This window comes from Dipodomys merriami, unplaced genomic scaffold (assembly GCF_024711535.1).
Source record: "Dipodomys merriami isolate MVZ:Mamm:240054 unplaced genomic scaffold, mDipMer1.0.p SCAF_28, whole genome shotgun sequence".
Lineage (NCBI taxonomy): Eukaryota > Metazoa > Chordata > Mammalia > Rodentia > Heteromyidae > Dipodomys > Dipodomys merriami.
Window position 1 is genome coordinate 473461 of NW_027204270.1, and position 24731 is coordinate 498191.

At 57.2% G+C, this 24731-nt stretch overlaps 3 protein-coding genes across 3 annotated transcripts; 1 reads left to right on the forward strand and 2 right to left on the reverse strand.

The window, feature by feature from the left end:
- Positions 1-519: 519 nt before the first annotated feature.
- Mrpl20 (mitochondrial ribosomal protein L20) lies at positions 520-4635 on the reverse strand. The gene is made up of 4 exons (XM_070037141.1): positions 4266-4635; positions 4073-4183; positions 2431-2508; positions 520-858 (listed from the first exon to the last, which is right to left on the reverse strand). The coding sequence occupies exons 1-4, from the start codon at positions 4350-4352 to the stop codon at positions 685-687; spliced, it is 450 nt and encodes a 149-aa protein (XP_069893242.1). The 5' UTR covers positions 4353-4635; the 3' UTR covers positions 520-684.
- A 4641-nt stretch (positions 4636-9276) lies between these two features.
- On the reverse strand, positions 9277-11439 carry Ankrd65 (ankyrin repeat domain 65). Its single transcript, XM_070037109.1, has 5 exons — positions 11354-11439; positions 11000-11199; positions 10389-10923; positions 9862-10302; positions 9277-9508 (listed from the first exon to the last, which is right to left on the reverse strand). The coding sequence occupies exons 1-4, from the start codon at positions 11399-11401 to the stop codon at positions 9871-9873; spliced, it is 1215 nt and encodes a 404-aa protein (XP_069893210.1). The 5' UTR covers positions 11402-11439; the 3' UTR covers positions 9277-9508; positions 9862-9870.
- A 6119-nt stretch (positions 11440-17558) lies between these two features.
- Positions 17559-19531, forward strand: Tmem88b (transmembrane protein 88B). Its single transcript, XM_070037937.1, has 2 exons — positions 17559-18192; positions 19253-19531. The coding sequence occupies exons 1-2, from the start codon at positions 17917-17919 to the stop codon at positions 19529-19531; spliced, it is 555 nt and encodes a 184-aa protein (XP_069894038.1). The 5' UTR covers positions 17559-17916.
- The last annotated feature ends 5200 nt before the right edge of the window (positions 19532-24731 follow it).

Here is a 24731-nt window from a genome sequence, read left to right on the forward strand (position 1 = left end):
AGCCTTGAGCAGATAAGAATAGGAATTAAGGCATGATTAAGGCATGTTGGGCCAGGTGCCAGTGGCACACACCTGTAATCCTAGCTACTCAGGAGGCTGAGATGTGAGGATCACTGTTCAAAGCCAGGCCGTGAATAAGTCCATGAGACTCTGATCTCCAATAAATCACTCAGGAAACCGGAAGTGGTGCTGTAGCTCAAGTGGTAGAACACTACCCTTGAGCTGAAGAGCTGAGGGACAAGCGCCCAGCCCCAGAGTTCAAGCCCCATGACCGACAAAAAAAAAAAAAAGAGAAAACGATTAATAGTAATGATAATAAAGTAGGGACTGGATGTCAGGGTTAATAGGCCTGAAGCATATTCCACTTTGCATAGGGAAGCTGCACTTTTAGTTAAATCCACCCCTCCTGTCTACTAGCCTCTTCCACCATTCCAGTAAGCTGCTGCCGCTAAGGACAGAGCACTTCAAAGGCAGAGTGCACCCCAATGTGATATGTACCAGATTCCAGGAAACTCAAAATTGAATGCTGAAAAAGGTTTATTTACACAAATTTATTTAAAGCATCCCACTGGGAAGACAGCCTTACTCTCAGGTAAATAAACATAAATTTGACATACACCGACCTATCACTGGCTTAGTTATAGTCACCAGGGTAAAGCCACTTGCGGTCCAGGGCTGCAGCCTTCAGTGGTACTGCACCACCCTGGAAAAGATGCCTTCAGGTTCCTTCCCATCCCCTAAGGCTGCAGCAAATCCTTCCTGCCGCCTCCTTTTGGCCAAAGCAGCCAAAGATTTAAAAGTCTTTGGCTCATAGATGGCCAGGTCTGCAAGTACTTTTCTGTTGAGCTCCACCTGGCACTGGGAAGAGAACAACCTGTAGTCAGCTTCAGTAAAATGCAGGGAGACAGACTGAGGCAAAAGAATGCAGCTTGAGAACCTCTGGTATAACACACTCTCCTCTGACTAGAGAAGTAGCTTCAGGTCAGTACAAATGGGAATCTGGACAAAACAGAACACTGAAAAATAAATGCAGATGGGGAAAAGAAAGCACCAATGAACTTGACTCCAGAGCCAGCTCATGCAACACAGACTTTGGTTAGGACCAGTGATCGTCAACTTGACCAATAGGATACTTGTCCTGAACTAACTCTGTATTATCAATTTACAGGCACCAGAAGGCACACTAAGACTAAGCTAAGGCTCATATAAAGACTGCAGGAGCAGGGTGTCGGTGCCTCACGCCTATAATCCTAGCTACTCAAAAGGCTGAGATCTGAGGATCTCGGTTCAAAGCCACCACGGGTAGGAAAGTCCATGAGACTCTTATCTCCAATAAACCACCAGAAAACTGGAAGTGGTGCTGTGGCTCAAATGGTAGTGCTGGCCTTGAGCTGAAGCCTTGAGCTCTGAGACAGCACCCAGGCTCGGAGTTCAAACCCCGTGATAGACAAAAAAAAAAAAAAAAAGCTGGGTGCTGGTGGCTCAGGCGTGTAATCCTAGCTACTCAAGAGGCTGAGATCTGAGGATCATGGTTCAAAGCCAGCCTGGACAAGAAAGTCCATGAGACACTTCTCTCCAATAAACTACCAGAAAACCAGAAATAGTGCTGTGGCTTGAAGTGGTAGAGCATTTTCCTCGAGTTGAAGAGCTGAGGGCTAGTGCCCAGGCCCAGATTTCAAGCCCCATGACTGACAAAAATAAATAAATAAAAAGCTCAGAGACAGCACCTAGGATCTGAGTTCAAGACCAGGTACTGGCACCACAAAAGAAAGAGAAAAAGTCCATGAGACTCCATTTCCAATTGGCTAGCAGAAATCTGGGCTGGAGGTATGCCTCAAGGGATAGAACACCAGCCTAGCAAGAGAGGGAGACCTGAGTTCAAACACTGCTATCAACAAAAATATTAAACTTTAATGTTGAAGCCACAGTTGTCCACCTTTATTCCTTAAAGGAAAAACATCCAGCTTCCCATCTCACTACAACATATCCTATTACCCAACATACTAGGCGGCCTGCAGGGTAAGGTAGAAGCAAGTATGTATAAGAAGCCTAAGTCTACCAGAACTCCACCTAAGAACAAAAAGCACGAGCCGGGTGCTGGTGGCTCACGCCTGTAATCCTAGCTACTCAGGAGGCTGAGATCTGAGGATCGCGGTTCAAAGCCAGCCCGGGCAGGAGAGACGACCGTGAGACTCCTATCTCCAATAAACCACCAGAAAACCGGAAGTGGCGCTGTAGCTCAAGTGGTAGAGCGCTTGCCTTGAGCTGAAGAGCTGAGGGACAGCGCCCAGGCCCAGAGTTCAAGCCCCATGGCCGACCAAAAAAAAAAAAAAAAAAAAGCACATCAGGTCATAGCCCCAATAGCTCCTTGTGTGCCTAAAGGGGTGGTACCTGTGGATGCTCAGCACCTCAACAGGGCCTTCAACTTACCTTAACTAAATTGGCAATGAGTGCTGAGTACTGTAGGCCATGTTCTTGGGAGGCAGCTGTAATTCGATTAATCCAGAGCTGGAAGAATAAAATGATAAAATATTTAACGATTTCTGGATATAATATCCTCATCTTACTTCCCACAAAAGTTCAGAGTAGGAGGGCTGGGAAGGTGGCCCAGTGGTAGAGTGCTTGCCTTGCATGCATGAGGCCCTGGGTTCGATTCCTCAGCACCACATAAGCAAAAAGCCGGAAGTGGCACTGTGGCTCAAGTGGTAGAGCACTAGCCGTGAGCTGAAGAGCTGAGGGACAGCGCCCAGGCCCAGAGTTCAGGCCCCACAACCGGACCCAAAAAAAAAAAAGTTCAGAGTAGGAGGATGAAGGTGGTTTACACCTGTAATCTTAGCTACTCAGAAGGCTGAGTTCTGAGGATTGAAGTTCAAAGACAGCTCAGGCAGGAAAGTCTGTGAGACTCTCCAATTAACCACCAAAAAGCCAGAAGTGGAGCTCAGTGGCAGAGCACTAGCCTTGAGCACAAAAGCTCAAGGACAGCACCAGGCTTTTGAGTTCAGGCCCCAGGACCAGCACATAAAAGAAAAGCTCAGTCTAAACAAAAGTCCTTGTAAATCAATTTTTTTTTAAAGTTGGTGTTTTCTTCTCAAGCAAACAGGGTTTTGGTTTTTTTTTTTGGGGGGGGGGGGGTCCGGTCATGCGGCCTAAACTCTGGGTCTGGGCGCTGTCCCTCAGCTCTTCAGCTCAAGGCTAGCGCTCTACCACTGAAGCCACAGTGCCACTTCCAGCTTTTTTAATTTTGCTTATGTGGTGCTGAGGAATCGAACCCAGGGCCTCAGGCATGCAAGGCAAGCGCTCTACCACTGAGCCACCTTCCCAGCCCTCAAGCAAACAGGTTTTCAGCACAAACAATAGTAAGCCAAGATTAATGCAGTTCCTCTAAGTGAGTTCCATCTTAAATAAGGAGTAGCACTCCATAGAGGTGGGGGCAGAAGGATCCAGTCTTAGGCCAATGTGGGCTGTGGACAAGACCCTGTCTCAAGAAAGGAGAAGAAATTTGACATGACAAGCGGAGAAGTCATAAGACATTCACAAGCAGCAAGAATACAAATATGTACAGGGCACCGGTGGCTCACGCCTGGAAGCCTAGCTATTCAGGAGGTGAGATCTGAGGATCTGAGTTCAAAGCCAGCCTGCGCAGGAAAAGCCATGAAACACTTATCTCCAATAATTCACTCAGGAAGCCGGAAGTGGCGCTGTGACTCGAGCGGTAGAGCGCTCGCCTTGGGCTGGAAAGCTGAGGACAGCGCCCAGGCCCAGAGTTGAGGCCCCACGACCGGACCCAAAAATAAAAAAGACTACGAACATGACAGAGATCCTGTGGTAGACATGGCTCAGGTCCAGCCAAAGGTCTTCACGACTCAATTCCCGCCGCTACTGGGACGGGTGTGTGAAACTCAGGCCGGAGTCCCGCAAGGTGGAGGGCAGAGAGGGCGGGCTCAGAGGGCCTGGCGCGTGCGCGTGCGCGTGCGCGGCCGGGGCTGCCCGCCCTCCGGCCATTACTGGGCGCGGCGGGCCCGCAGGCCCTGGGGCGGCTCGGGGCCGGCCCGCGGGGCGGCGCGGCGCTCACCGTCCTCAGGATCCGCTTCTTCAGCCGGCGGGCCCGCGTGCTCTTCACGAAGGCGCGGGTGACCGCCCGCACGGCCAGCCGGTAGCAGCGGTTCTTCCTCCCCCGGAAGTGCTGTGGGAAGAGACGGCAGGAGAGTGACGCGCCGGCCGCCCGGCCGCCCGGCCGCCCCGGCCCCGCGCGCGCGCGCGCTCACCCGGGCGTGCTTCAACACCTCCTGGATCCGAAAGTAGCGGTCGGTGAGGCGGCTCCGCAGCCAGAGCCGCGCGGTGAGGAACACCATGGCGGGCGGCGGGGGCCGGGCGGCGGCCGCGACTGCTTCCGGGTCAGCGGGGCGCGGGCCGGCCGGGGCCCGACGCGGGAGCCCTCGGCCGTGGGCTGAGTCGGGAGCCGGCGCTGGCGGCCCTCCGGCGGGACGTGAGGCGCCAGGGACACGGCGGAAGAGCCCGTGCCGGGGCCGCGCGCCACCCACCGCCGCCGGGGGCTGAGGTGTCTGCGGTGGCCGCGCTTCGGTGTACCCCACAGGGTGGGCAGGTTGACTGGAATGGGTGGCGTGCGTGGCCCTGCGCCTGCGCCTGTCCCCTGCGCCCGCCCCCTGCGCTCCTGCGCGTGCCTCCTGTGCCCGCCCCCTGCGCCTGCGCCTGCGCCTGTCCCCTGCGCCCGCCCCCTGCGCTCCTGCGCCCGCCCCCTGCGCCTGCGCGCGTGCCCCTGCGCCCGCCCCCTGCGCCCCTGCGCGTGCACCCTGCGCCTGCCCCCTGCACCTGTGCGAGCACCCTGCGCCTGCGCGTGCCCCCCCCCGCACACCTGCCCCTGCCCCCCGCCCCCCTGCGCCTGCCCCCCGCCCCCCTGCGCCTGCCCCCCGCCCCCCTGCGCCTGCCTCCCCCGCCCCCCTGCGCCAGTCCCCCTGCGCCTGCCCCCCGCCCGCCTGCGCCTGCCCCCCGCCCCCTGCCCCTGCCCCCCTGCGCCTGCCCCCCGCCCCCTGCCCCCGCCCCCCTGCGCCTGCCCCCCGCCCGCCTGCGCCTGCCTCCCCCGCCCCCCTGCGCCCGTCCCCCTGCGCCTGCCCCCCGCCCGCCTGTGCCTGTCCCCCGCCCCCCTGCCCCTCGCCCCCCTGCGCCTGCCCCCCGCCCGCCTGTGCCTGCCCCCCGCCCCCCTGCGCCTGCCCCCCGCCCCCCTGCCCCTCGCCCCCCTGCGCCTGCCCCCCGCCCCCCTGCGCCTGCCCCCCGCCCCCCTGCCCCTCGCCCCCCTGCGCCTGCCCCCCGCACACCTGCCCCTGCCCCCCGCCCCCCTGCCCCCCGCCCGCCTGCGCCTGCCTCCCCCGCCCCCCTGCGCCTGCCCCCCGCCCGCCTGCCCCCCGCCCGCCTGCGCCTGCCCCCCGCCCCCCTGCGCCTGCCTCCCCCGCCCCCCTGCGCCCGTCCCCCTGCGCCTGCCCCCCGCCCGCCTGTGCCTGCCCCCCGCCCCCCTGCCCCTCGCCCCCCTGCGCCTGCCCCCCGCCCGCCTGTGCCTGCCCCCCGCCCCCCTGCCCCTCGCCCCCCTGCGCGTGCCCCCTGCACACCTGCGCCTGCCCCCTGCACGGGAGACCACCAGGCTCCGGCCGGAGTCCCGGGCACCGCAGGGCGCCCACGGTCGCAGGGGAGTCGCCCTCCTCCCACCAAGGGCCTGCTCGCCCGGGATTTGATCCCAGCTCTTCCGGCCCCGGGAGTTTTAGCAGAATCCTTTTAAGCCCCCTTTGGCTGGGACCTATTTGATGAGCCATTTGCTAACCTAAGACCTTTCTCTGAAGATCAAGAAAGCTGGGTCTGTCTTGTGGGTGGATCCAGTTTCATCTAGGACCACGTCCATAGTCCTGGCCGTCCAGGACCTGTGCTTGCTGCCTGCCTTATATCTACCCCATAGTTGGCAGTGATAGCCCTGATCGCCTGATTAAGATTTGTGAGGCTTCCCCTCTGTTTTCACCTTTTTAACTGGTGAATGTTTTGCAGGTAAGTACTTTGTGCCTTACAGGCCTTCAGGCAAGCCAATGCCTGGATAAAGTTAGTACAGCATTCAGAGACAAACTGCGTAAAGCCTGTGGAAGAGGAAGAAACTGCTTAATAGGGAAACCCAGCATTGCGTGGAAGTGGCCAGTGCCCATGCCCTCCCTGTGCTCATTCCGTCGTTATGACTACCAAGAAGCTTGCTCTGCAATGAAATGTGGAGCTAAGCAGCACCCGAGACTCTGACACTCAGAGACAGTACAAGTTTCCTATTCCATATTAAACCCAGGCTATCTTGCCCATGTAATTGTAACCCCTCTGTACAGTATTTTCACAATTAAAAAAAAAAAAAACAGGCGAATTGAGTATCCATTGGTTATTTTCTGAGTTCATCATCCCTTTCATATTTTTTTGGTAGGACTCAAAGAAGAGAGCCCAGCAAATGGAAAGGACCTGAGGCCGGAGTTTACTATGTGGTCAAGAGCAGCAGAAACGCCTAGACAGTTAAGAGTAGAGTGTGGGAGTCCTGCTCACTCATCAGATGATGAGTGAGGAAGTAGGAGGCTGGAGATAGAGGAGCTAAAGACAGTATAGAAGCTTGAAGGTTCTGTGTCCCCATCTGTATAAAAATTATCTTGCCAGCCACCAGTGGCTCATGCCTGTAGTCCCTGCTACTTAGGAGGCTGAGATCTGCCAGTTCAAGCAGGAAAATCTGTTAGACTCTTTATCTTCAATTAGCCACCAGAAAACCAGAAGTGGTGCTGTGGCTCAAGTGGTAGAGCACAAAAGCTCAGGGACAGAGCCCAGTCCCTGAATTCAATCCCAGGCTATCCCTCAGGGGTAGAACAATTGCCTTGTATAAATTAGGCCCAGGGTTCAGTTTCCAGCAGGACAAAAATTTAAAAATAAAAAATAAACTACAGGCCAGGAGCCAGTGGCTTATACCTTTAATCCCATTCAGGATTCAGGATGCTGAGATCTGAGGATCATGGTTCGAAGCTATGACAAAGAGAAAAGTAGTCTGTGAGATTTTTTTTTTTTTTTTTTTTTTTTTTTTGGTCGGTCATGGTTGAACTCTGGGCTTGGGCACTATCACTCAGCTCTTCAGATCAAGGTGAGCGCTCTACCACTTGAGCCACAGTGCCACTTCCAGTTTTCTAGTGGTTTATTGGAGATAAGAGTCTCATGGACTTTCTTTGCCCAGACTGGCTTTGAACCATGATCCTCCGTCCGGCTCTCTGAGACTCCAATTAACCACCAAAAAACCAGAAGCTGCGCTGTGGCTCAAGTGGTAGAGTACTTGCTTTGAGCTGAAGAGTTGAGGGACAACACCAGGCCCAGAGTTCAAGGCCCACAACTGACCACAAAAAAAGAAAAATACCTTAAAACTTGGTAGATTGAAACTTTTTTTAAAGCTCTAAGTAATTGGGTTTAAATTCATAGCTTGCTAGGCAGGCACTTTATCACTTGAATCACAATTCCAGTCCTTTTGCTCTAATTATTATTAGTAGTATCTTTATTAATCTGTTATGGTTTGGGTCTCATGCAAGTACTCGACATGGTGGATGGGAGTGGAACTGTGAGTGCAGGTGAGGTTCCCTGCTTTCCATATGGTCCCCTCCTGGGCTTGTTTTGTGGTGGCTGCAGACAGGCAGGCAGGTGCTTCACAGAGGGGTGACGGTATTGAAGTGGATCTTCCCCCTGCAAGGTAGAAGCTGTATCACCACCTTCTGGCCCAGCCATGAAGTCACAGGGCATTACTCCGGGTCCAAACAGTTATAATTTCCCAGGCAAAGCTGTTGGTGCCCTGGATGACAGATGGGTGCAGGGGAGGAGATGGGAAGTAGCTAGACTGCATGTGTGCTGGGGTAAACTGTTGTGACCTTAAAGCCATCCTTCTCTGAGGACACCAGATGTTTGTTACTCCAGTCCACTTCCTGTCTCTGGCATCACCTGTCCTATGGGAATTAAAGTCCTTTCACCTGGAGCATAAGTAGGAATCATGTTCCTTCTCTTTCCTTCCCTGGCATTTAATGCCCTCTGCCTACAGATCCTCCCACACTCATCTACTGTCCTTCACAGGTGAATCCATTCTCTATGGGGTACACACTCCCAACTATCTCAAAGGCCTGTTTCCATGGGAGTAAATTCTATCTGCTTCCCTAACCCCTGGTACAAAGAGGTGTTAACTTGGCATGTTAATTCTTGCTTTTGTAAAATGAAGTCTACTCTGTAAAATTATTCTTACAGATACTACATTGGGCTGGGAATATGGCTTAGTGGTAGAATGCTTGCCTATCATACATAAAGCCCTGGGTTCCATTCCTCAGTACCACATACACAGAAAAGGTTGGAGGTGGCACTGTGGCTAAAGTGGTAGTGCTAGCCTTGAGCAAAAGAAGCTCAGGGAAAATGCCCAAGCCCTGAGTTCAAGCCCCAGAACTGGCAAAAACAAAAAATAAATTAAAAAAGATAGTATTGGGGCTGGGAAGGTGGCTCAGTGGTAGAGTGCTTGCCTCACATGCATGAGGCCCTGGGTTCGATTCCTCAGCACCACATAAGCAGAAAAAGCTGCAAGTGGTGCTGTGGCTCAAATGGTAGAGCACTAGCCTTGAGCTGAAGAGCTGAGGGACAGCGCCCAGGCCGAGTTCAGGCACCATGACTGGCAAAAAAAAAAAAAAAAAAAGTACCTTTGCTGAGTGCCAGTGACTTATACCTGTTATACTAGCTACTTAGAAGACTGAGGGCTAAAAAAAAAAAAAAAAAAAGACTGAGGGCTGAGAATCAGAATGGTGATTCAAGCCAGCCCAGGCAGGAAAGTCCTTGAGATATTTCCAATTAACCAGCAAAAAACTAGAAGTGGAGCTGTGGCTCAAGTGGTAAAATGCCAACCTTCAGCAAAAATGCTCAGTGCCAGCTGGGTGCCTGTGGCTCATGCCTGTAATCCTAGCTACTCAGGAGGCTGAGATCTGAGGATCATGGTTTAAAGCCAGCCTAGGTAGGAAAGTCCATGAGACTCTTATCTCCAATTAACCACTAGAAAACTGGAAGTGGTGCTGTGGCTGAAGTGGTAGAGCGCTCGCCTTGAGCTGAAGAGCTGAGGGACAGCGCTCAGGCGGAGTTCAAGCCCCACGACTGACAAAAAAATAAATGCTCAGTGCTTAGCACCTGAGTTCAAGCCCCAGTACTGGTGCACATGTACATACACACACACACACACACTGTTGGAGCTAATACTGTTCAAAGAAGATTTTTATTGTTTACCTGTTGTGGTAGGGGTTTTTCATGTCATAAGTCACACAGAAAAGCACTAGGTTTTAGGCAAGAGGCCAGAAAAAGCTAGGGAAAGGCCAAAGCCCCAGGTTTCTGCAGGAAAGGAAAGGCGGGGCAGGTAAACAAGTTGTAGTTTGCTTTTGAGTTGAGCAGGCCTTGGTGAATACATTTCCTGTGTGGATCGGACCTGGTCCTGGGGGATTTGAGGCAAGAGAATCATCTTAGCTTGTGGGAGTTAAAAGGAGGAAGTCGGAGCAGGGCTCCGGGTGGAGGGGAGGATGATAAACTGTGGCGCTAGTTTGGCTCTGTGATTAGTGGAAGCCGAATATACAAATAGGAGCTCTGAGAAAACCAGCACCATGGTGGACAGACCATTAGGTTTGGGTCCACTTCGTGCCACAACCCAACCTTCGCCAAAAAGTGTGGAGGAGACGGGCTGAGGCCGCGCAGGGCGCAGCACCACCGCCTCCCCGCGGGTCTCCCCTGCCGGGCCAAGCGCGCGGCCGGTGGCGCCCTGGCTGTCGCGGCACGGAAGCGCAGACTGACCAGAGAACTTCACGGCCGGCGGGGCGGGGTGCCTGGGCCGGGCCGCTCCCCCAGGCCCTCCTCGGACACCGACGTGAGCGCCGCTGCAGCCCCCTGCGTGGGCAGGGAGGGGCGGGCCCCGCGGCTCAGCAGGAGCTGGGCGGTGGGGCCGTGTCCCCGCTCCGCGGCCAGGCGCAGGGGTGTCCGGTGCAGCCAGGCAGCAGCATTGACCCGGGCGCCCCTGTCCAGGAGGTGGCCGGCCACCTCCACGTGGCCGCCCAGAGCGGCGTAGTGCAGGGGGGTGAGGCCCAGGGAGTCCCGGGCCTCCACCTCGGCCCCCCAGTCTACGAGCAGCCGGACCACGGGTAGGTGTCCGCCCGCCACGGCCTTGTGGAGCGCGGAGCGGCGGCTCCTGTCCCTGGCGGTCGGGTCCGCTCCGTGGGCCAGCAGCTGCTCCGAGTCCTGGAGAGGAGGAGGGCTGGGGCTTGGGCTGGCCGAGCGCCGGACCCTGCGGGGAGCGCGGGGCGGCGGGGGCGCGGGGCACCAACCTGCCGGCGCCCCAGGCCCGCGGCCAGGCTGAGCGCCGTGGCTCCCGCGCCGTCCCGCGCGTCCACGGCGGCCCCGCGCGCCAGGAGCAGGCGCAGCGCGGCCCCGCGCCCGGCCGCGGCCGCCACGAGCAGGGCGCCGTCCAGGTCCGCGCCGCCGGCCGCGGCCAGCAGATCCAGCAGCGGCAGCCGCCCGCCGGCCGCGGCCCAGTGCGCCGCCGTCCAGCCGCGCGCGTCCGCGGCTCGCGCGTCGGCGTCGGGCGCGGCCAGCAGGCGCGCGGCCAGCGGCGCGCGGCCCAGGGCGGCGGCCCAGTGCAGCGGGGTGAGGCCCGCCCGGGTGCGCGCCGAGGCGGGCGCCCCGCGCCGCAGCAGCAGCTCGGCCAGCCGCGAGTGCCCGTGCCAGGCGGCCTCGTGCAGCGGCGTGCGCCCCTCCGGGTCCGCCGCGCCCGCGCGCGCGCCGCGCCGCAGCAGCAGGCGCACCAGGGGCGCGTGGCCGCGCAGCACGGCCAGGTGCAGCGGCGTGCGGCCCGCGCGGTCCCTGCGGGGAGGCCGGGCCTCAGGGCGCGGAGGGGCGGAGGGCCCCGCCGGCCCCGCCCGGCCCGGCTCCTCCTCACCTCTCCTCCAGGCTGGCCCCCTGCTGCAGCAGCCGCACCACCAGCCCCGGGGGCCCCCGCCACACCGCCTGGAGCAGCGGCCCGCCCGCCGCGGGGCCGCCGGGGCCCTCGGGCCGCGCCTCAGGGGCCTCCTCCGAGCCCAGCTCCAGCCATCGCAGCTCCAGCTCCGACTCTGCCAGATCCTGCCCGCCGGAGCCCGCCTGCGGGGAGCAGGGACAGGCCTCGGCCCCCGAGACCCCCGGAGCCCGCCTCGGGGGAGCAGGGACTGGCCTCGGCCCGGAGCCCGGCCTCCCTCCACCCCGGTGCCCAGCCCCACCAGGAGGCCTAGCCCCCTTAGGAGCCTGGCTATGTTACCCCAGAAAGGGTCTGGGCCGAGAGCTCTGTCTTCTGACTGGAGGTCATAGCCAAGCCGATTCTGGCCCAGCCTGGTCCAAGGGAGTGTCCTGGAGAAAGTTCCTGCAGATGGTGCGGGGTGGTGGTGTGCGTGGGAGCCTGCAGTGGCCGGTGTGAGCAGGCAGGCTCCTGCCGCTCTGGGGGCCACCTGATGCTGTTTACCCAGCGGTCTGAGTGCTGGCGGTGCCAAGCAGGTAGCAACTCCTTCCCAGACACCCTTACTCCCTCTCTCCTGAGAACAAAAGCCGCAGCTGGTTGGGAAGGGCAAGCTGGCACATGCCCCTGGACATGGCCTCCGCAGCTCGGCGGACCAGATCCTAGACACCTGGGCTGTCCTGGGGGGGGGGAGGAGGCCTCTGCCTCTCTCCACTCCCCGAGGCAGACCAATTGAGGCTCCTTCCTTTGAAGACTTTGCACGAGGTCAGAGATTCACCACAGACGCCAGAGACAGAGGTGAGAGTGTGAGGTGTGGGGCTGTGGCAAAGCAGATGCCGGGCAGGAGAGGGCACAGGCTTCTGAGTACACATCAGAAGGTAAAATGGCACCCTGCAGGAGCAAGCTGACTTTCAGATAGATACCTCAGCTCTGTGCTGGAACAGGAAGGAAGGGCCAGGCCCTGCTGGCTCCTGCCATTTCTGGTCCAGTGATACAAGGCTAGCCTCCTGAAGGCAGTGCACTGGTGGGGCCCCAGTTCCACGCTGGACCACCACCAACAAGGTGCCTGGAGGGATCTGCTCTGGCCCCTCCCTGCCCCCAGGACAGCCCTTCCAGGTGACCCAAAGAAGAGGCTCTAGGCAAGGTGTACGGAGTTCTTCCCAGCCCTGGCCCATGGACCTCACCAATATACTGAGATGTCACCCCACAAGTGATGAGTTTGACAGCCCAACTGAGCACTTTGGCCTCCAATCTGTTCTAGTTTCTTCTCAGTATTGTTGGTTTGTCTTCTAACCCCCAGCTGCATCAGAACACTCTCCACCTGACCCGAACTCTGCAGCACCAGCTGTGCAGGCATAGCACCTCCCGCCTCCAGTCCTTGAACTGTAAAATGCCCCCTCTCCCATGGGAAAACTAGCCTCGTCGGCCCCACTGGTTATAAACTCCCTTTGCTCATACCTAACTGTCCAAGTGGTCTTCTGGGCTGGTTACTATCATTTCAGTATCCATTAAATAACAGGCACTTAAAAGCAGCTTTTGCTGCTAGAGGTGTGGCTCAGAAGTAGAGTGCCTGCCAGTAAGGGAGAAACCTTGAGTTCAAACTCCATATTACACACAAAGCTATTTTTGTCAAAAAGCACCACTTACTTTATTGGGCCCATGAGTTAAGTAGAAGAAAAGATCATCAACTCAGTCTCTGTAAGAAAAGAAAAAGAAGCCAGGCACCAGTGGCTCACGCCCGTAATCCTAGCTATTCAGGAGGCTGAGATCTGAGGATCACAGTTCAAAGCCATCATGGGCAGGAATGTCCATGAGACTCTTATCTCCAATGAACCACTAGAAAACCAGAAGTGGTACTGTGCCTCAAGTGGTAGAGTGCTCACCTTGAGCTGAAGAGTGCGGGGACAGCACCCAGGCCCAGAGTTCAAGCCCCGTGACCAAAAAAAGAAAAAGAAAAACCTCATGGACTTTTCTGCCGGGCCTGGCTTTGAATCAGGATCTTCAGATCTTAGCCTCCTGTGTAGCTAGGATTACAAGCGTGAGCCACCAGTGCCCGGCACTTCAAATATTATTGAAGTCAGGCAGGGCAGATGGAAATGGGTGGGTGAGATGGAGTTTGAGTGGGAGAGCAATCTTTCGTTTTTGCCAGTTCAGGGCTTGAACTCAGGGTCTGGGTGCTGTCCCTGAGATCTTTTGCTCAACGCTAGCTAGCACTCTACCACTCAAGCCACAGTGCCACTTTCTGGCTTTTTCTGTGTATGTCCTGAGGAATGGAACCCAGGGCTTCATGCGTGCTAGGCAAGCGCTCCACCACTGAGCCGCCTTCCCAGAAAGCCAGCTTGAGTGGATGGTTTCATGGTTTCAGTTGCATCTCTGTTTATGAGGGGCATTGGGGAAACTGGGCCTTGGTCTCAGTCCTTTTCCCAAACCAAAACTGCTTGGTGCTTTGTTCAGGGGAAGGAGAGGGGAGAGGGTTCAGCGGGGTCAGCTGCAGGGCAGCAGACAGTTTTTCAGTTTAAGTTTTTTCCTTCAGCCTTCATTTTGTATCCATGTCCTTTGTCCTCAGGATCAAGTAAGGACAAGACTTAATAACATGCTTTTGACAAGGGGCCAAACCTCTAAGACTGGGCACTGGTGGCTCCGCCTATAATCCTAACTACTCACGAAGGTGAGATTTGATTGCTGCTCAAAGACAGACCAGGCAAAAAAATATATACTCTTCAGTTAACCAGCAAAAAGCAAAAAAATGATGCTGTGGCTCAAGTGGTATAGAGCCTGCCTTGAGTGGGAAAAGCTAAGGAACAACACCCAAGGCCAGCACAAAAAGAAGGAAAAAGAAGTGGGTGCTGGTGGCTCAAGCCTGTAATCCTAGCTACCCAGGAGGCTGAAACCTGAGAATCAGTTTGAAGCTAGCCCTGGCAGAAAAGTCCATGAGACTTTTTTTGTTGTTGTTCCAGTCCTGGGACTTGAACTTAAGGCCTGGGCTCTGTCCCTGAGCTTCTTTTTTTTTTTTCTTTTTTGGTCCGGTCGTGGGGCCTGAACTCTGGGCCTGGGCGCTGTCCCTCAGCTCTTCAGCTCAAGGCTAGCGCTCTACCACTTGAGCCACAGCACCACTTCCGGCTTTTTTCTTTTTGCTTATGTGGTGCTGAGGAATCGAACCCAGGGCCTCAGGCATGCAAGGCAAGCGCTCTACCACTGAGCCACCTTCCCATCCCCCCCTGAGCTTCTTTTGCTCAAAGCTAGCACTCTTTTTTTTTTTTTTTGTCGGTCATGGGGCTTGAACTCTGGGCCTGGGCGCTGTCCCTGAGCTCTTCAGCTCAAGGCTAGCACTCTACCACTTGAGCTACAGCACCACTTCCGGTTTTCTGGTGATTTATTGGAGATAGGAGTCTCACGGTCTCTCCTGCCCGGGCTGGCTTTGAACCATGATCCTCAGATCTCAGCCTCCTGAGTAGCTAGGATTACAGGCGTGAGCCACCAGTGCCCGGCTAAAGCTAGCACTCTTATCATTTGAGTCACAGCACCACTTCCGTCTTTTTCTGTGTACATGGTACTGAGGAATCAAACCCAGGGCTTCTTGCATGCCAGGCAAGTATTCTACCACTAAGCCACATTCCCAGCCCCATATGAGACTTCTATCTTCAATTCCAGAAATACTACCAGAAAACCACAAGCAGAGCTGTGGCTCAAAGTGGTAGAGCACTAGTTTGAGCAAAAAAGCTCAGGGACAATGCCCAGGCCCCAAGTTCAAGCCCCAAGACAGACCAAAAAAAAAAAAAAAGGAAAATAGAAAAAGAAAAGCATTTCAAGGGGTCTCACATAAAAAAGAGCCTCACAAAATGTTTTTGCCACTCCTGAGGCTTGAACTCAGGGCCTGGGCACTGTCCCTGAACTTCTTTTGCTCAATGCTAGCACTCGACCATTTGAGCCACAGAGCCACTTCCAGCTTTTTCTGTGTATGTGGTACTGAGGAATCAAACCCAGGGCTTCGTGCATGCTAGGCAAGCACTGTACCACTGAGCCACATTCCCAGTCCCTACTAATGATTTAATTTAGTAACACAGCATATAATAGGGACAAATAGTAAAGGATTACACATTTTCTTCTTCCTGATGGGTGTCTGGCTTTTATCCTGCTTTTAAATAATTTGTGGGTCCATTTCTCAGGGGAAAAAATAGTATTTTTAAGTATCTGTTAAAAGAAGAGAGCTTGCTGCTCCAAGTTTTCAATTTTTTTTTTTTTTTTTTTTGTCGGTCGTGGGGCTTGAACTCTGGGCCTGGACGCTGTCCCTCAGCTCTTCAGCTCAAGGCGAGCGCTCTACCACTTGAGCTACAGCGCCACTTCCGGTTTTCTGGTGGTTTATTGGAGATAGGAGTCTCACGGTCTCCTGCCCGGGCTGGCTTTGAACTGCGATCCTCAAATCTCAGCCTCCTGAGTAGCTAGGATTACAGGCGTGAGCCACCAGCGCCCGGCCAAGTTTTCAATTTTTGGTCCCTGGTTTTGTTTCAGTATCTTGGTCTTTTATTTTTGTGCCAGTACTGGGGCTGAACTCAGAGCGTGGATACTGTCTTTGTTCAAGATTCATACTCTAGGGCTGAGAAGGTGGCTCAGAGGTAGAGCGCTTGCCTTGCATGCCTGAGGCCCTGGGTTCAATTCCATTCCTCAGCACCACATAAACAAAAAGAAAAAAGCTGGAAGTGGCGCTGTGGCTCAAGTGGTAGAGCGCTAGCCTTGAGCTGAAGAGCTGAGGGACAGCGCCCAGGCCAGAGTTCAGGCCCCACGACCGACAAAAAACAAACAAACAAACAAAAAACTAGAGCTGGAAATGGTAGGAGGAAAGTTAGTTAGAAGTGATACAGGAGCGGGGGGGAGAATTGGGTGGGGGGCGTGGGAAGGCTGGGAAGGGATGTAAAGGGGAAACAAAGGAGGAAGCTACAATGCTTGATAGGAAATGTACTCATTATCTTGCCCATGTAATTGTAACCCCTCTGTACAGTATTTTCACAATAAAAAAAAAAAAAGAAGTGATACAGGAAAAGATGCCACAGGAAACCATCAGCTTACACACAATCTACTTGTTTAGCATCAATTAGTTATGTATATGGAGGTTACAATGATGTATGCTGTGCAAGAGTGCTCAGTGTTATTTTAATACTATTAAAGGAAAAATGGGGAGCGTGGCTGGGAAGGTGGCTCAATGGTAGAGTGCTCGCCTAGCAAGCATAAAGCCCAGAGTTCAATTCCTCAGTACCACATACCCAGAAAAAGCTGGAAGTTGTCCTAGCCTTAGCAAAAGAAGCCCAGGGACAGTGCCCAGGCCCTGAGTTCAAGCCTCAGGACTGACAAAAGAAGAAAAAAAAAAGAAAAGGGGAAAAAAAGAAAAGATCCCTCTGTACAGTATTTTCACCTTAAAAAACTTATTAAAAAAAAAAAAAGAGAGGCGGGTGCCAGTGGCTCATGCTTGTAATCCTACCTACTTAGTGGGGCTGGGAAGTTGGCTCAGTGGTAGAGCACTTGCCTTGCATGCTCGAGGCCCTGGGTTCGATTCCTCAGCACCACATAAGAAAAAGCTGGAAGTGGCGCTGTGGCTCAAGTGGTAGAGCACTAGCCTTGAGCTGAAGAGCTGAGGGACAGCGCCCAGGCCCAGAGTTCAGGCCCCACGACCGGACCCAAACAAACAAAAAAAAAACCAACAACAAAAAAATCCTACCTAGCCGGGCGCTGGTGGCTCACGCCTGTAATCCTAGCTACTCAGGAGGCTGAGATCTGAGGATCGCGGTTCAAAGCCAGCCCGGGCAGGAGAGACCGTGAGACTCCTATCTCCAATAAACCACCAGAAAACCGGAAGTGGCGCTGTAGCTCAAGTGGTAGAGCGCTCGCCTTGAGCTGAAGAGCTGAGGGACAGTGCCCAGGCCCAGAGTTCAAGCCCCACGACCGACCAAAAAAAAAAAAAAAAAAAAAAAAAAAAATCCTACCTACTTAGGAGGCTGAGATCTGAGGATCAAGGCTCAAAGCCAGCCCAGGTAGGAAAGTGTGAAATTCTTATCTTCAATAAACCACTAGAAAACCGGAAGTGGCGCTGTGGCTCAAGCAGTAGAGTACTCGCCTTGAGCTGAAGAGCGCAAGGACAGTGCCCAAGCCCAGAGTTCAAGTCCCACAACCGACAAAAAAAAAAAAAATTGGGTTTTCAGATGGACTAGAAGAGACACACTTTTCCTCTCATTTCTAATAACAGAATACATGCTCCCATCAACTGAAAAAAACCTATGTCCAACTTCAGGATGGAGTAGATTTAGACAGAAAGGACACCTGTAGTTTTAGTTGCTGTTTACTGAACATCTATTGAGCGCCAGGTCTCACACCTCCCCTGTCTGTCATCTGTGGGACCCTGGTGTCTTCCTGTTTCAGAGGGACTGAGGAGGGCCTGGGTTTTCAGACCAGGGGACTTGCAGGGGACAGGGCTGATAGCTACCTTCTAGATGGCAGCTACAGATAGAGCAGATGTCAAAGTCTGTCCGAAGAAGTCATTGTATGAGAGAGCTGGAAACAAGGAGAGGGTGGGCCAGAGAGGAGGAGGGCCCCAGTGCCTGGCAGGGCTGGGAACAGCTCAGCGAGGCCCGGCCAGTGCACTCCAGGACGGGCCACAGGCACAGTGAGGTCCAGCACAGTAGTGGGGGAGACTGAAGCAGGGCTTTGCCCTCAGGGCTGACCGTCAGCTTGGACCTCACGAGGCCAAGGCCGACCGTCCAGTGGCTGGGACCCTGGCAGAGCTGAACCTGGAAGGGGTGAAGGATCCACTTTATAGTCCAGCCTTGGGTTCTGCTGCCTGACTACCACTGCAAGCCCCGCAGGCCGGCTACCAGGACAGCATGAGCGAGCAAGAGAGGGAGGCAGAAGAGGATGAGGAAGGGGGCAGCTCCGACACAGCACCCATGCTGCCTGGGAGACTGTCTACCCGCCAGGCCTCTGCCCCCGCAGGTCCAAGGAGGCCCGGCCTGGCCGCCCCAGGCCTCGGGACTTTGCTGCTGCCTGGGAGGGCCCTGGTTGTGCTCCTGTTCCACCTGCTGCTGCCTGGGACAGTCTTCCTGCTGGTGCTGCTGCCCGCAGCTGCCGTGGTCTACGTGGGATTCCTGTGCCATTCCAGGGTGAGCCTGAGATCTGGATGGGGCCTACAGGGCGTGCCCCCCCCAGCGAGAAGGCACACTAACTGCCCCTCCTGACACCCCTCGCTGGCACCCAGTCACATGAGGCCTTCTTGGTAGCTTCCCATCTGCCAGCACCCCACAGGCTTTGGCCAAAGAAGGGCTTTTGTTTATCACCGCCTAGCAGCTGTCTCCCCTCCCGGCGGGTTCCCAGCCTGTACCAGGGGCCATTAGGGGCCACCAGGGCATCAGGGCATCAGGGGCTGCCAGGGGATCAGGACACCAGGGGATCAGGGCACCAGGGGATCGGGGCACCAGGGGCACCAGGGCCGGGATGGGGCAGGGACGGCAGTGGAGCTCCAGAAAGAGGATAGAAGCTCACCGTCCTCACCTTCCCTCCTTCTCTCCTTCCTGATACAAGAGGCAACCGCAAGCCGGGCGCTGGTCTTGAGCTGAAGAGCTGAGGGACAGCGCCCAGGCCCAGAGTTCAAGCCCCACGACCGACAAAAAAAAAAAAAAAGAGGCAACCGCAGGCCTCCTCTGCAGACAAGAAGCAGAGGGTGGGCTAGGGACAGCAGCTCTGCGACGGCTCCCCCGGGGCTGGCGAGGGGGGGGTGGCGGGGCAGGGGGGAGGGCCGGGCCAGGGCGCCATCGGACCCCCTTCCATCCCGGCTTCCGCAAGGCCCGGCCACGGCCCTGCCCACCCGGCCCGCCCCTCTCCGGTCCCGCCCCGTCTAAGGCTCACCTAACGCCCCACCCCAGGTGCGCGCCCCGCCCGACGCAAGCCCCGCCCCAATGACTCCCGGCCCCGCCCCAACGACTCCCGGCCCCGCCCCCAGCGGCGCCCGCCCCGCCCGACGCAGGCCCCGCCCCAATGACTCCCGGCCCCGCCCCCAGCGGCGCCCGCCCCGCCCGACGCAGGCCCCGCCCCAATGACTCCCGGCCCCGCCCCCAGCGGCGCCCGCCCCGCCCGACGCAGGCCCCGCCCCGCATGACGCCCGCAGGTGCGCCCGGCCCCGCCCCCAGCGGCGCCCGGCCCGCATGACGCCCGCCCCGCCCGCAGGTGCGCCCGGCCCCGAGCCCCCGCTGCCGCCCGCTGCTGTCGGACCGCGGCTCGGCCGCTCTCATCGTGCTGGGCTTCCTCTCGCTGCCGCCGCTGCTGGTGCTCGCCTCGGCCGCCCGCGCCCGTCTGGCCCGGCGCCTCCGCGCTCTACTGCCGCCGCCGGCCTGCACCCCAGGACTCCGCCGCCCCCCGGGGCCCGGCGACCGCGGCCCGGCGCACGGCCGCCCGCGGGGGGAGGGGGAGGGGGAGGGGGAGGAGCGGCTCTGCGCCTGGGTGTGACGCCCCCCCTCCGCCCCCACCGCTCCCCCTCCTCCCCCTCCCCGGCCGCCCCCATCGCTCCCCCCTCCTCCCCCCGTGTCCTCCTCCTCCCCCCGCCTCTCCCCCCGCCTCCTCCCCTCCCGACCTCCCCCCACCTCCTCCCCCCTCCTCCTCCCCCGCCTCCTCCCCTCCCGACCTCCCCCCACCCCTCTCCCCCCTCCTCCTCCCCCCGCCTCCTCCCCTCCCGACCTCCCCCCCACCCCTCTCCCCCACCTCCTCCCCCCTCCTCCCCCCGTGTCCCCCTCCTCCCCCCCCTCCGCCCCCACCTCCTCCCCTCCCGACCTCCCCCCACCCCTCTCCCCCCTCCTCCCCCCGTGTCCCCCTCCTCCCCCCCCTCCGCCCCCACCTCCTCCCCTCCCGACCTCCCCCCACCCCTCTCCCCCCTCCTCCTCCCCCCGCCTCCTCCCCTCCCGACCTCCCCCCACCCCTCTCCCCCACCTCCTCCCCCCCCGCCTCCTCCCCTCCCGACCTCCCCCCCACCCCCTCTCCCCCCTCCTCCCCCCGTGTCCCCCTCCTCCCCCCCTCCGCCCCCACCTCCTCCCCTCCCGACCTCCCCCCACCCCTCTCCCCCCTCCTCCTCCCCCCGTGTCCCCCTCCTCCCCCCCTCCGCCCCCACCTCCTCCCCTCCCGACCTCCCCCCACCCCTCTCCCCCCTCCTCCTCCCCCCGCCTCCTCCCCTCCCGACCTCCCCCCACCCCTCTCCCCCCTCCTCCCCCCGTGTCCCCCTCCTCCCCCCCTCCGCCCCCACCTCCTCCCCTCCCGACCTCCCCCCACCCCTCTCCCCCCTCCTCTTCCCGGACCTCCCCCCTCTTCCCCACCCCTCTCTTTCTTCCTTCCCTTTTCCTCCTTCCTTCTTCCTTTTCTCTTTCTCTCCCTCCTTCCTTCCTTCCTTCTCTCCCTTTCTTTTTCCCTCCCTTCCTTCCTTCCTTTTTTTTTTTTTTTTTCCCCACTGTTCCTGGGGCTTGAACTCTGACTGTGGCCCTGGGCCCCATCCCCGAGCTTCTTTTGCTCAAGGCAAGTTCTCCACCACTTGAGCCACGGAGCCACTTCTGGCTGTTAGTACTATACTATACCAACCTATACTATTTAGTATGGTTTCCTGGAGATAGGAGTCTCACGGAGTTTCCTGACCGAGACCCTCAGGTCTCAGCCTCCTGAGTAGCTAGGATGACAGGGGCGAGCTGCCGGCACTGGCCCCTCTCTCTCTCCCCCCACCCCTCTCTCTCTCTTTTTTTTGGGGGGTCCAGTCGTGGGGCCTGAACTCTGGGCCGGGCGCTGTCCCTCAGCTCTTCAGCTCAAGGCTAGCGCTCTACCACTTGAGCCACAGCGCCACTTCCGGCTTTTTTCTTTTTGCTTATGTGGTGCTGAGGAATCGAACCCAGGGCCTCAGGCATGCAAGGCAAGCGCTCTACCACTGAGCCACCTTCCCAGCCCCGGGCTGTATTTATATCTACAAACACACACACACACACAGTTATATGCTATACCTGATTTCAGTTTTTTAGTCTGGAAATCCAAAACTGTTCTTTGTGATTTCTGTTGGTTGTCACTAATAATGTGTAGTTTCTTTGAGTGTTTTGGTCTCTTCTTTGTTCTGTTGCAGTAATTTGAACCCAAGTCTTCAGCGTGCTAAGCAAGTACCCCTCCCCAGCCAAGCACCTGATAAATTATCATTTTTAACTCCTGTCTGTGACAAGTGTAAGTTCCTACTTTGGGGACCCTTCCCAGATGAAGCAGCACTGCCTGAGCCCCCCCTTAGCCTCCCCGGGGCCCTGAGTCGCTGGCTCTCTTCAGAGAACCCAGCTTCTTCCCCTGACTGCGTGCCGCTCTGCACTGGTGTCTGGAAATCCTTGCTCTTCCACGTGCTCCCTCCATGGCCCTGGGTGGTTGCCCACTACCCTAGTTATTTGCTTGGGTTTTGTAACATTTAATGCCGGCAGAGGTGGTGGAAATTTACTTTCTTGTAAACCCAGCAAGGAATTAAAAATATGTGTTCAGGGCTGGGAAAGGGGCTCAGTGGTAAAGTGCTTGCCTAGTATGCATGAAGCCCTGGGTTCCATTCTTTATGAGTACTGGTGGCTCACACCTATACTCCTAGTCATTCAGGAGGCTGAGATGAGGATTGAGGTTCAAGGGCAGTCCCAAGCAGAAAAGTCCAAGAGGGTCCATCTTCAAAATAACAAAAAGATGTAGCTCAAGCAGTCGAGTGTAAGCCAAGCAAGCCTGAGGCCCTGAGTTCAAACCCTGTTGTGTTCTCTGTAATTTACTCAGGGTCCAGTGGAAATGAAAAGCATTTTTTGTGTGTGTTGATGATGGTGGTGTTTGTGGAGCTGCAACTCAGGGCCTAGATGGTATCTCTAAGCTTCTTTTGCTTAAGGCTAGCGCTCTATTACTTTGAGCCACAGTTCTACTTGCAGTTTTTGAGTGGTTAATTGGAGATAAAAGTCTCTCATTGGGGCTGGGAATGTGGCTCAGTGGCAGAGTGCTTGCCTAGCATGCATGAAGTCCTGGGTTCAATTCCATAGTACCACATACACAGAAAAAGCTGGAAGTAGCGCTGTGGCTCAAGTGGTAGAGCGCTAGCCTTGAGCAAAAGAAGCTTAGAGACAGTGCCCAGGCCCTGAGTTCAAGCCGCAGGACCAACAAAAAAAAAGTCTCTCATTGGGGACTTTTCTGCCCAGGCTGGCTTTGAACCTCAATCCTCAGATCTCAGCCTCCTGAGTAGCTAGCATTAAAGGTGTGAGCCTCGGATGCAGCTCACCATACTGCCAGCAGGGCTCAGCCGTGACCCGCAGGGGCAGGCTTGCACTGGGCTCGTCCGGTGACCTGGGGCAGGTCCAGGGGTTTCTTGGGGCTTTCCGGCCTCCATTGGTGTCAGGCTTTGATGCTTTTCCTGATCAGACAGAGCTGGCCGGTGTCCCAGCTGCCTAGGAGAGCAACTCCCGGGCTGAGGTCGCCTTCCTTCCCCTCCACCAGGGCTGGCCAGCCGCCACCAGGGGCTGAGGAAGAAGAGTCTCCTGGGAAGACCTTGGCTGAGGACCTGCCTGGCCCCACAGTCGTCAAAACAACAGCTGGGCCTGGTGGGGGAGGGGAGGCGGCTGGAAGGCAGCTCTGTGCTAGGCAACTGCCTAGCTTGTTTCTGAAAGGTGTCCCCAGCTTCTGGGGCTACCCTGAGACAGGCTGATGACTGGCCTCAGCCCATTTGTCCACGGCTTTGAGAGGAGCATCAAATGGGAGGTGAAGCTCAGGGGTGGAGTGCTTGCCTGGGGTGTGTGAGGCAGAGGACCAGGGTTTTTTTGTTTGTTTGATCAGTCGTGGGGCTTGAACTCAGGGCCTGGACATTGTACCTGAGCTTTTTCCACTCAAGGCTAGGGCTCTACCACTTTGAACCGCAGCACCACTTCTGGTTTTCGAGTGGTTTATTGGAGATTAGAGCCTCACAGACTTCCCTGCCTGGGCTGGCTTTGAGCCGTGAACCTCATATCTCAGCCTCCTGAGTAGCTAGGATGACAGGCGTGAGCCACCGGCTCAACAGACCAGGGTTTGACCCCCCAGTACAGTACCACACAAAAACAAATGGCTGCAGAGGTCCACAGAAAAGGTCTGTGTCCAGCTCTGGAGAGCAGGGCTGGGTCAGAGCGTGTGCACTGGAGGCCAGAGCTCGTCCACCAGGAAGCCAGACAGGCCAGCTGAGCACCAGAAGACCCTCTTGAAGGGGAGGGGTCCTAGGCGACAGGTCTTTATGTACTCTAGGTCTTGGGACAGTTCCTGCAAAGGGGAGGGGCTGGCCCTCCAGCCATGAGGAAGCTCTCCTCCAGGCTCCACCCTTGCCAGGCTGCTGTCTACAGAGGCCCTGACCCCCACGCAGGTGAAGAGGCGGGGCTCACCAGGACCCGCCTTCTTTTCTGGCACCACTTTAGACAGCCCAGGCAGGGCAGGCCTGCGGTGAGGACCACGCTGTCCATCCAGCCTGAGCTCTGCCCCTTGTCTGTTTTGCTTGGCCACACTGGGGTTGAACTCAGCACCTCACATTTGCCAGGTAGATAGTTGCCACCTAAGCTGTGCCTCAGCCCGTGGTCCTGACCCCTGCTGTGCCTCTGGGCTGGATGCAGAGGGCGAGCAGAGTGGGAACAAGGCCCTAACCACACCTGACCCAGAGCACTCCTGTCCCCTGGCCTGCCCCGGCTCCTGCCCACTCCTTCCTCATGCATTCCCGGCCTGTCCAGGGCTGCTGCCTGGACCCTGCTTTGGGCTGGAGCAGGGCATTCCTGCGGGAGGAGCTGGGGTCTCAGGCCAGGTTGGAGCACTGCTGGCCTGCTGGCTGCCAGGAGCTGGCGAGTTGCAGCTCCAGAGCACAGCACCCAGCCTTCCTTTGATGGCTGTTCGCCTGGGGGACCCCCCCCCCAGGCCTGGGGTTAGTGCGCCCTCCTCTCCTTTGCCTTTGTACCGTTTTCCTCGGCAGTCATAATCCCTGCATCTGAACGGCACACAGCCAGGTCAGCCCTCTCTGGGCCCCACCCGCGATCCCATAACTGGCATGCACACTTACCTCTTCCTCTGGTTTTGGCTCCTGCTCTAGCCTTTACCTGTCAGGCTCTTCCCTCCTGTAGCTCCTGCCTTGCCCCCCCCCCCCCCCCACGTCTGGGTACCACACAGCTTACACCTCCACAGAAAAAGCAATCTGCCATGCATGTCTGCTGGCATGGTCCTTGGTTGCCTGGCACTGTGGGGAAGACTAGGCTCCTGGTGCCCTTGTGTTCCCAGGGCCAGCTGGCAGGATAGGCAGGATGCACATGATGGAGGCTGCCCACTGTACCATGTGTACCTTCACCATCCTGGCTTCAGGGAGACCAGCTGCATGTTCACTCCCGGGAGGGAGACAGAGTCCCCGATCCCAGAACCAGTCCAGCCCTTGGGCCTAGAGGTCAAGGACCAAGATTAGAGGTCAAGTCTACAGGAATGAATTGGGAGCAGCAGGAAGGCCCTAAGGACTCACAGCCTTCTTGAGCTGTTCTGGGTACCATGTGTGTGCGTGGCGTGGCTGCGTCACAGACCAGGTCCTGTTCCAGGTCCATGTGTGTGCGTGGCGTGGCTGCGTCACAGACCAGGTCCTGTCCTAGGTCCATGTGTGTGCGTGGCGTGGCTGCATCACAGACCAGGT

What these genes read in the sequence shown, in the direction of transcription:
- Ankrd65 (XM_070037109.1), bottom strand. Translation starts at nt 11,401, where the DNA reads ATGACCTCCAGTCAGAAGACAGAGCTCTCGGCCCAGACCCTTTCTGGG. An exon ending in CGGCCCAGACCCTTTCTGGG is followed by an intron (nt 11,200 to 11,353) that starts GTAACATAGCCA and finishes TGCTCCCCGCAG; the next exon opens with GCGGGCTCCGGCGGGCAGGA. An exon ending in CGGGCCTGGGGCGCCGGCAG is followed by an intron (nt 10,303 to 10,388) that starts GTTGGTGCCCCG and finishes CCTCCTCTCCAG; the next exon opens with GACTCGGAGCAGCTGCTGGC.
- Tmem88b (XM_070037937.1), top strand. Translation starts at nt 17,917, where the DNA reads ATGAGCGAGCAAGAGAGGGAGGCAGAAGAGGATGAGGAAGGGGGCAGC. An exon ending in GATTCCTGTGCCATTCCAGG is followed by an intron (nt 18,193 to 19,252) that starts GTGAGCCTGAGA and finishes CCCCGCCCGCAG; the next exon opens with GTGCGCCCGGCCCCGAGCCC.
- Mrpl20 (XM_070037141.1), bottom strand. Translation starts at nt 4,352, where the DNA reads ATGGTGTTCCTCACCGCGCGGCTCTGGCTGCGGAGCCGCCTCACCGAC. An exon ending in AGAAGCGGATCCTGAGGACG is followed by an intron (nt 2,509 to 4,072) that starts GTGAGCGCCGCG and finishes TTATTCTTCCAG; the next exon opens with CTCTGGATTAATCGAATTAC. An exon ending in TCATTGCCAATTTAGTTAAG is followed by an intron (nt 859 to 2,430) that starts GTAAGTTGAAGG and finishes TTCTCTTCCCAG; the next exon opens with TGCCAGGTGGAGCTCAACAG.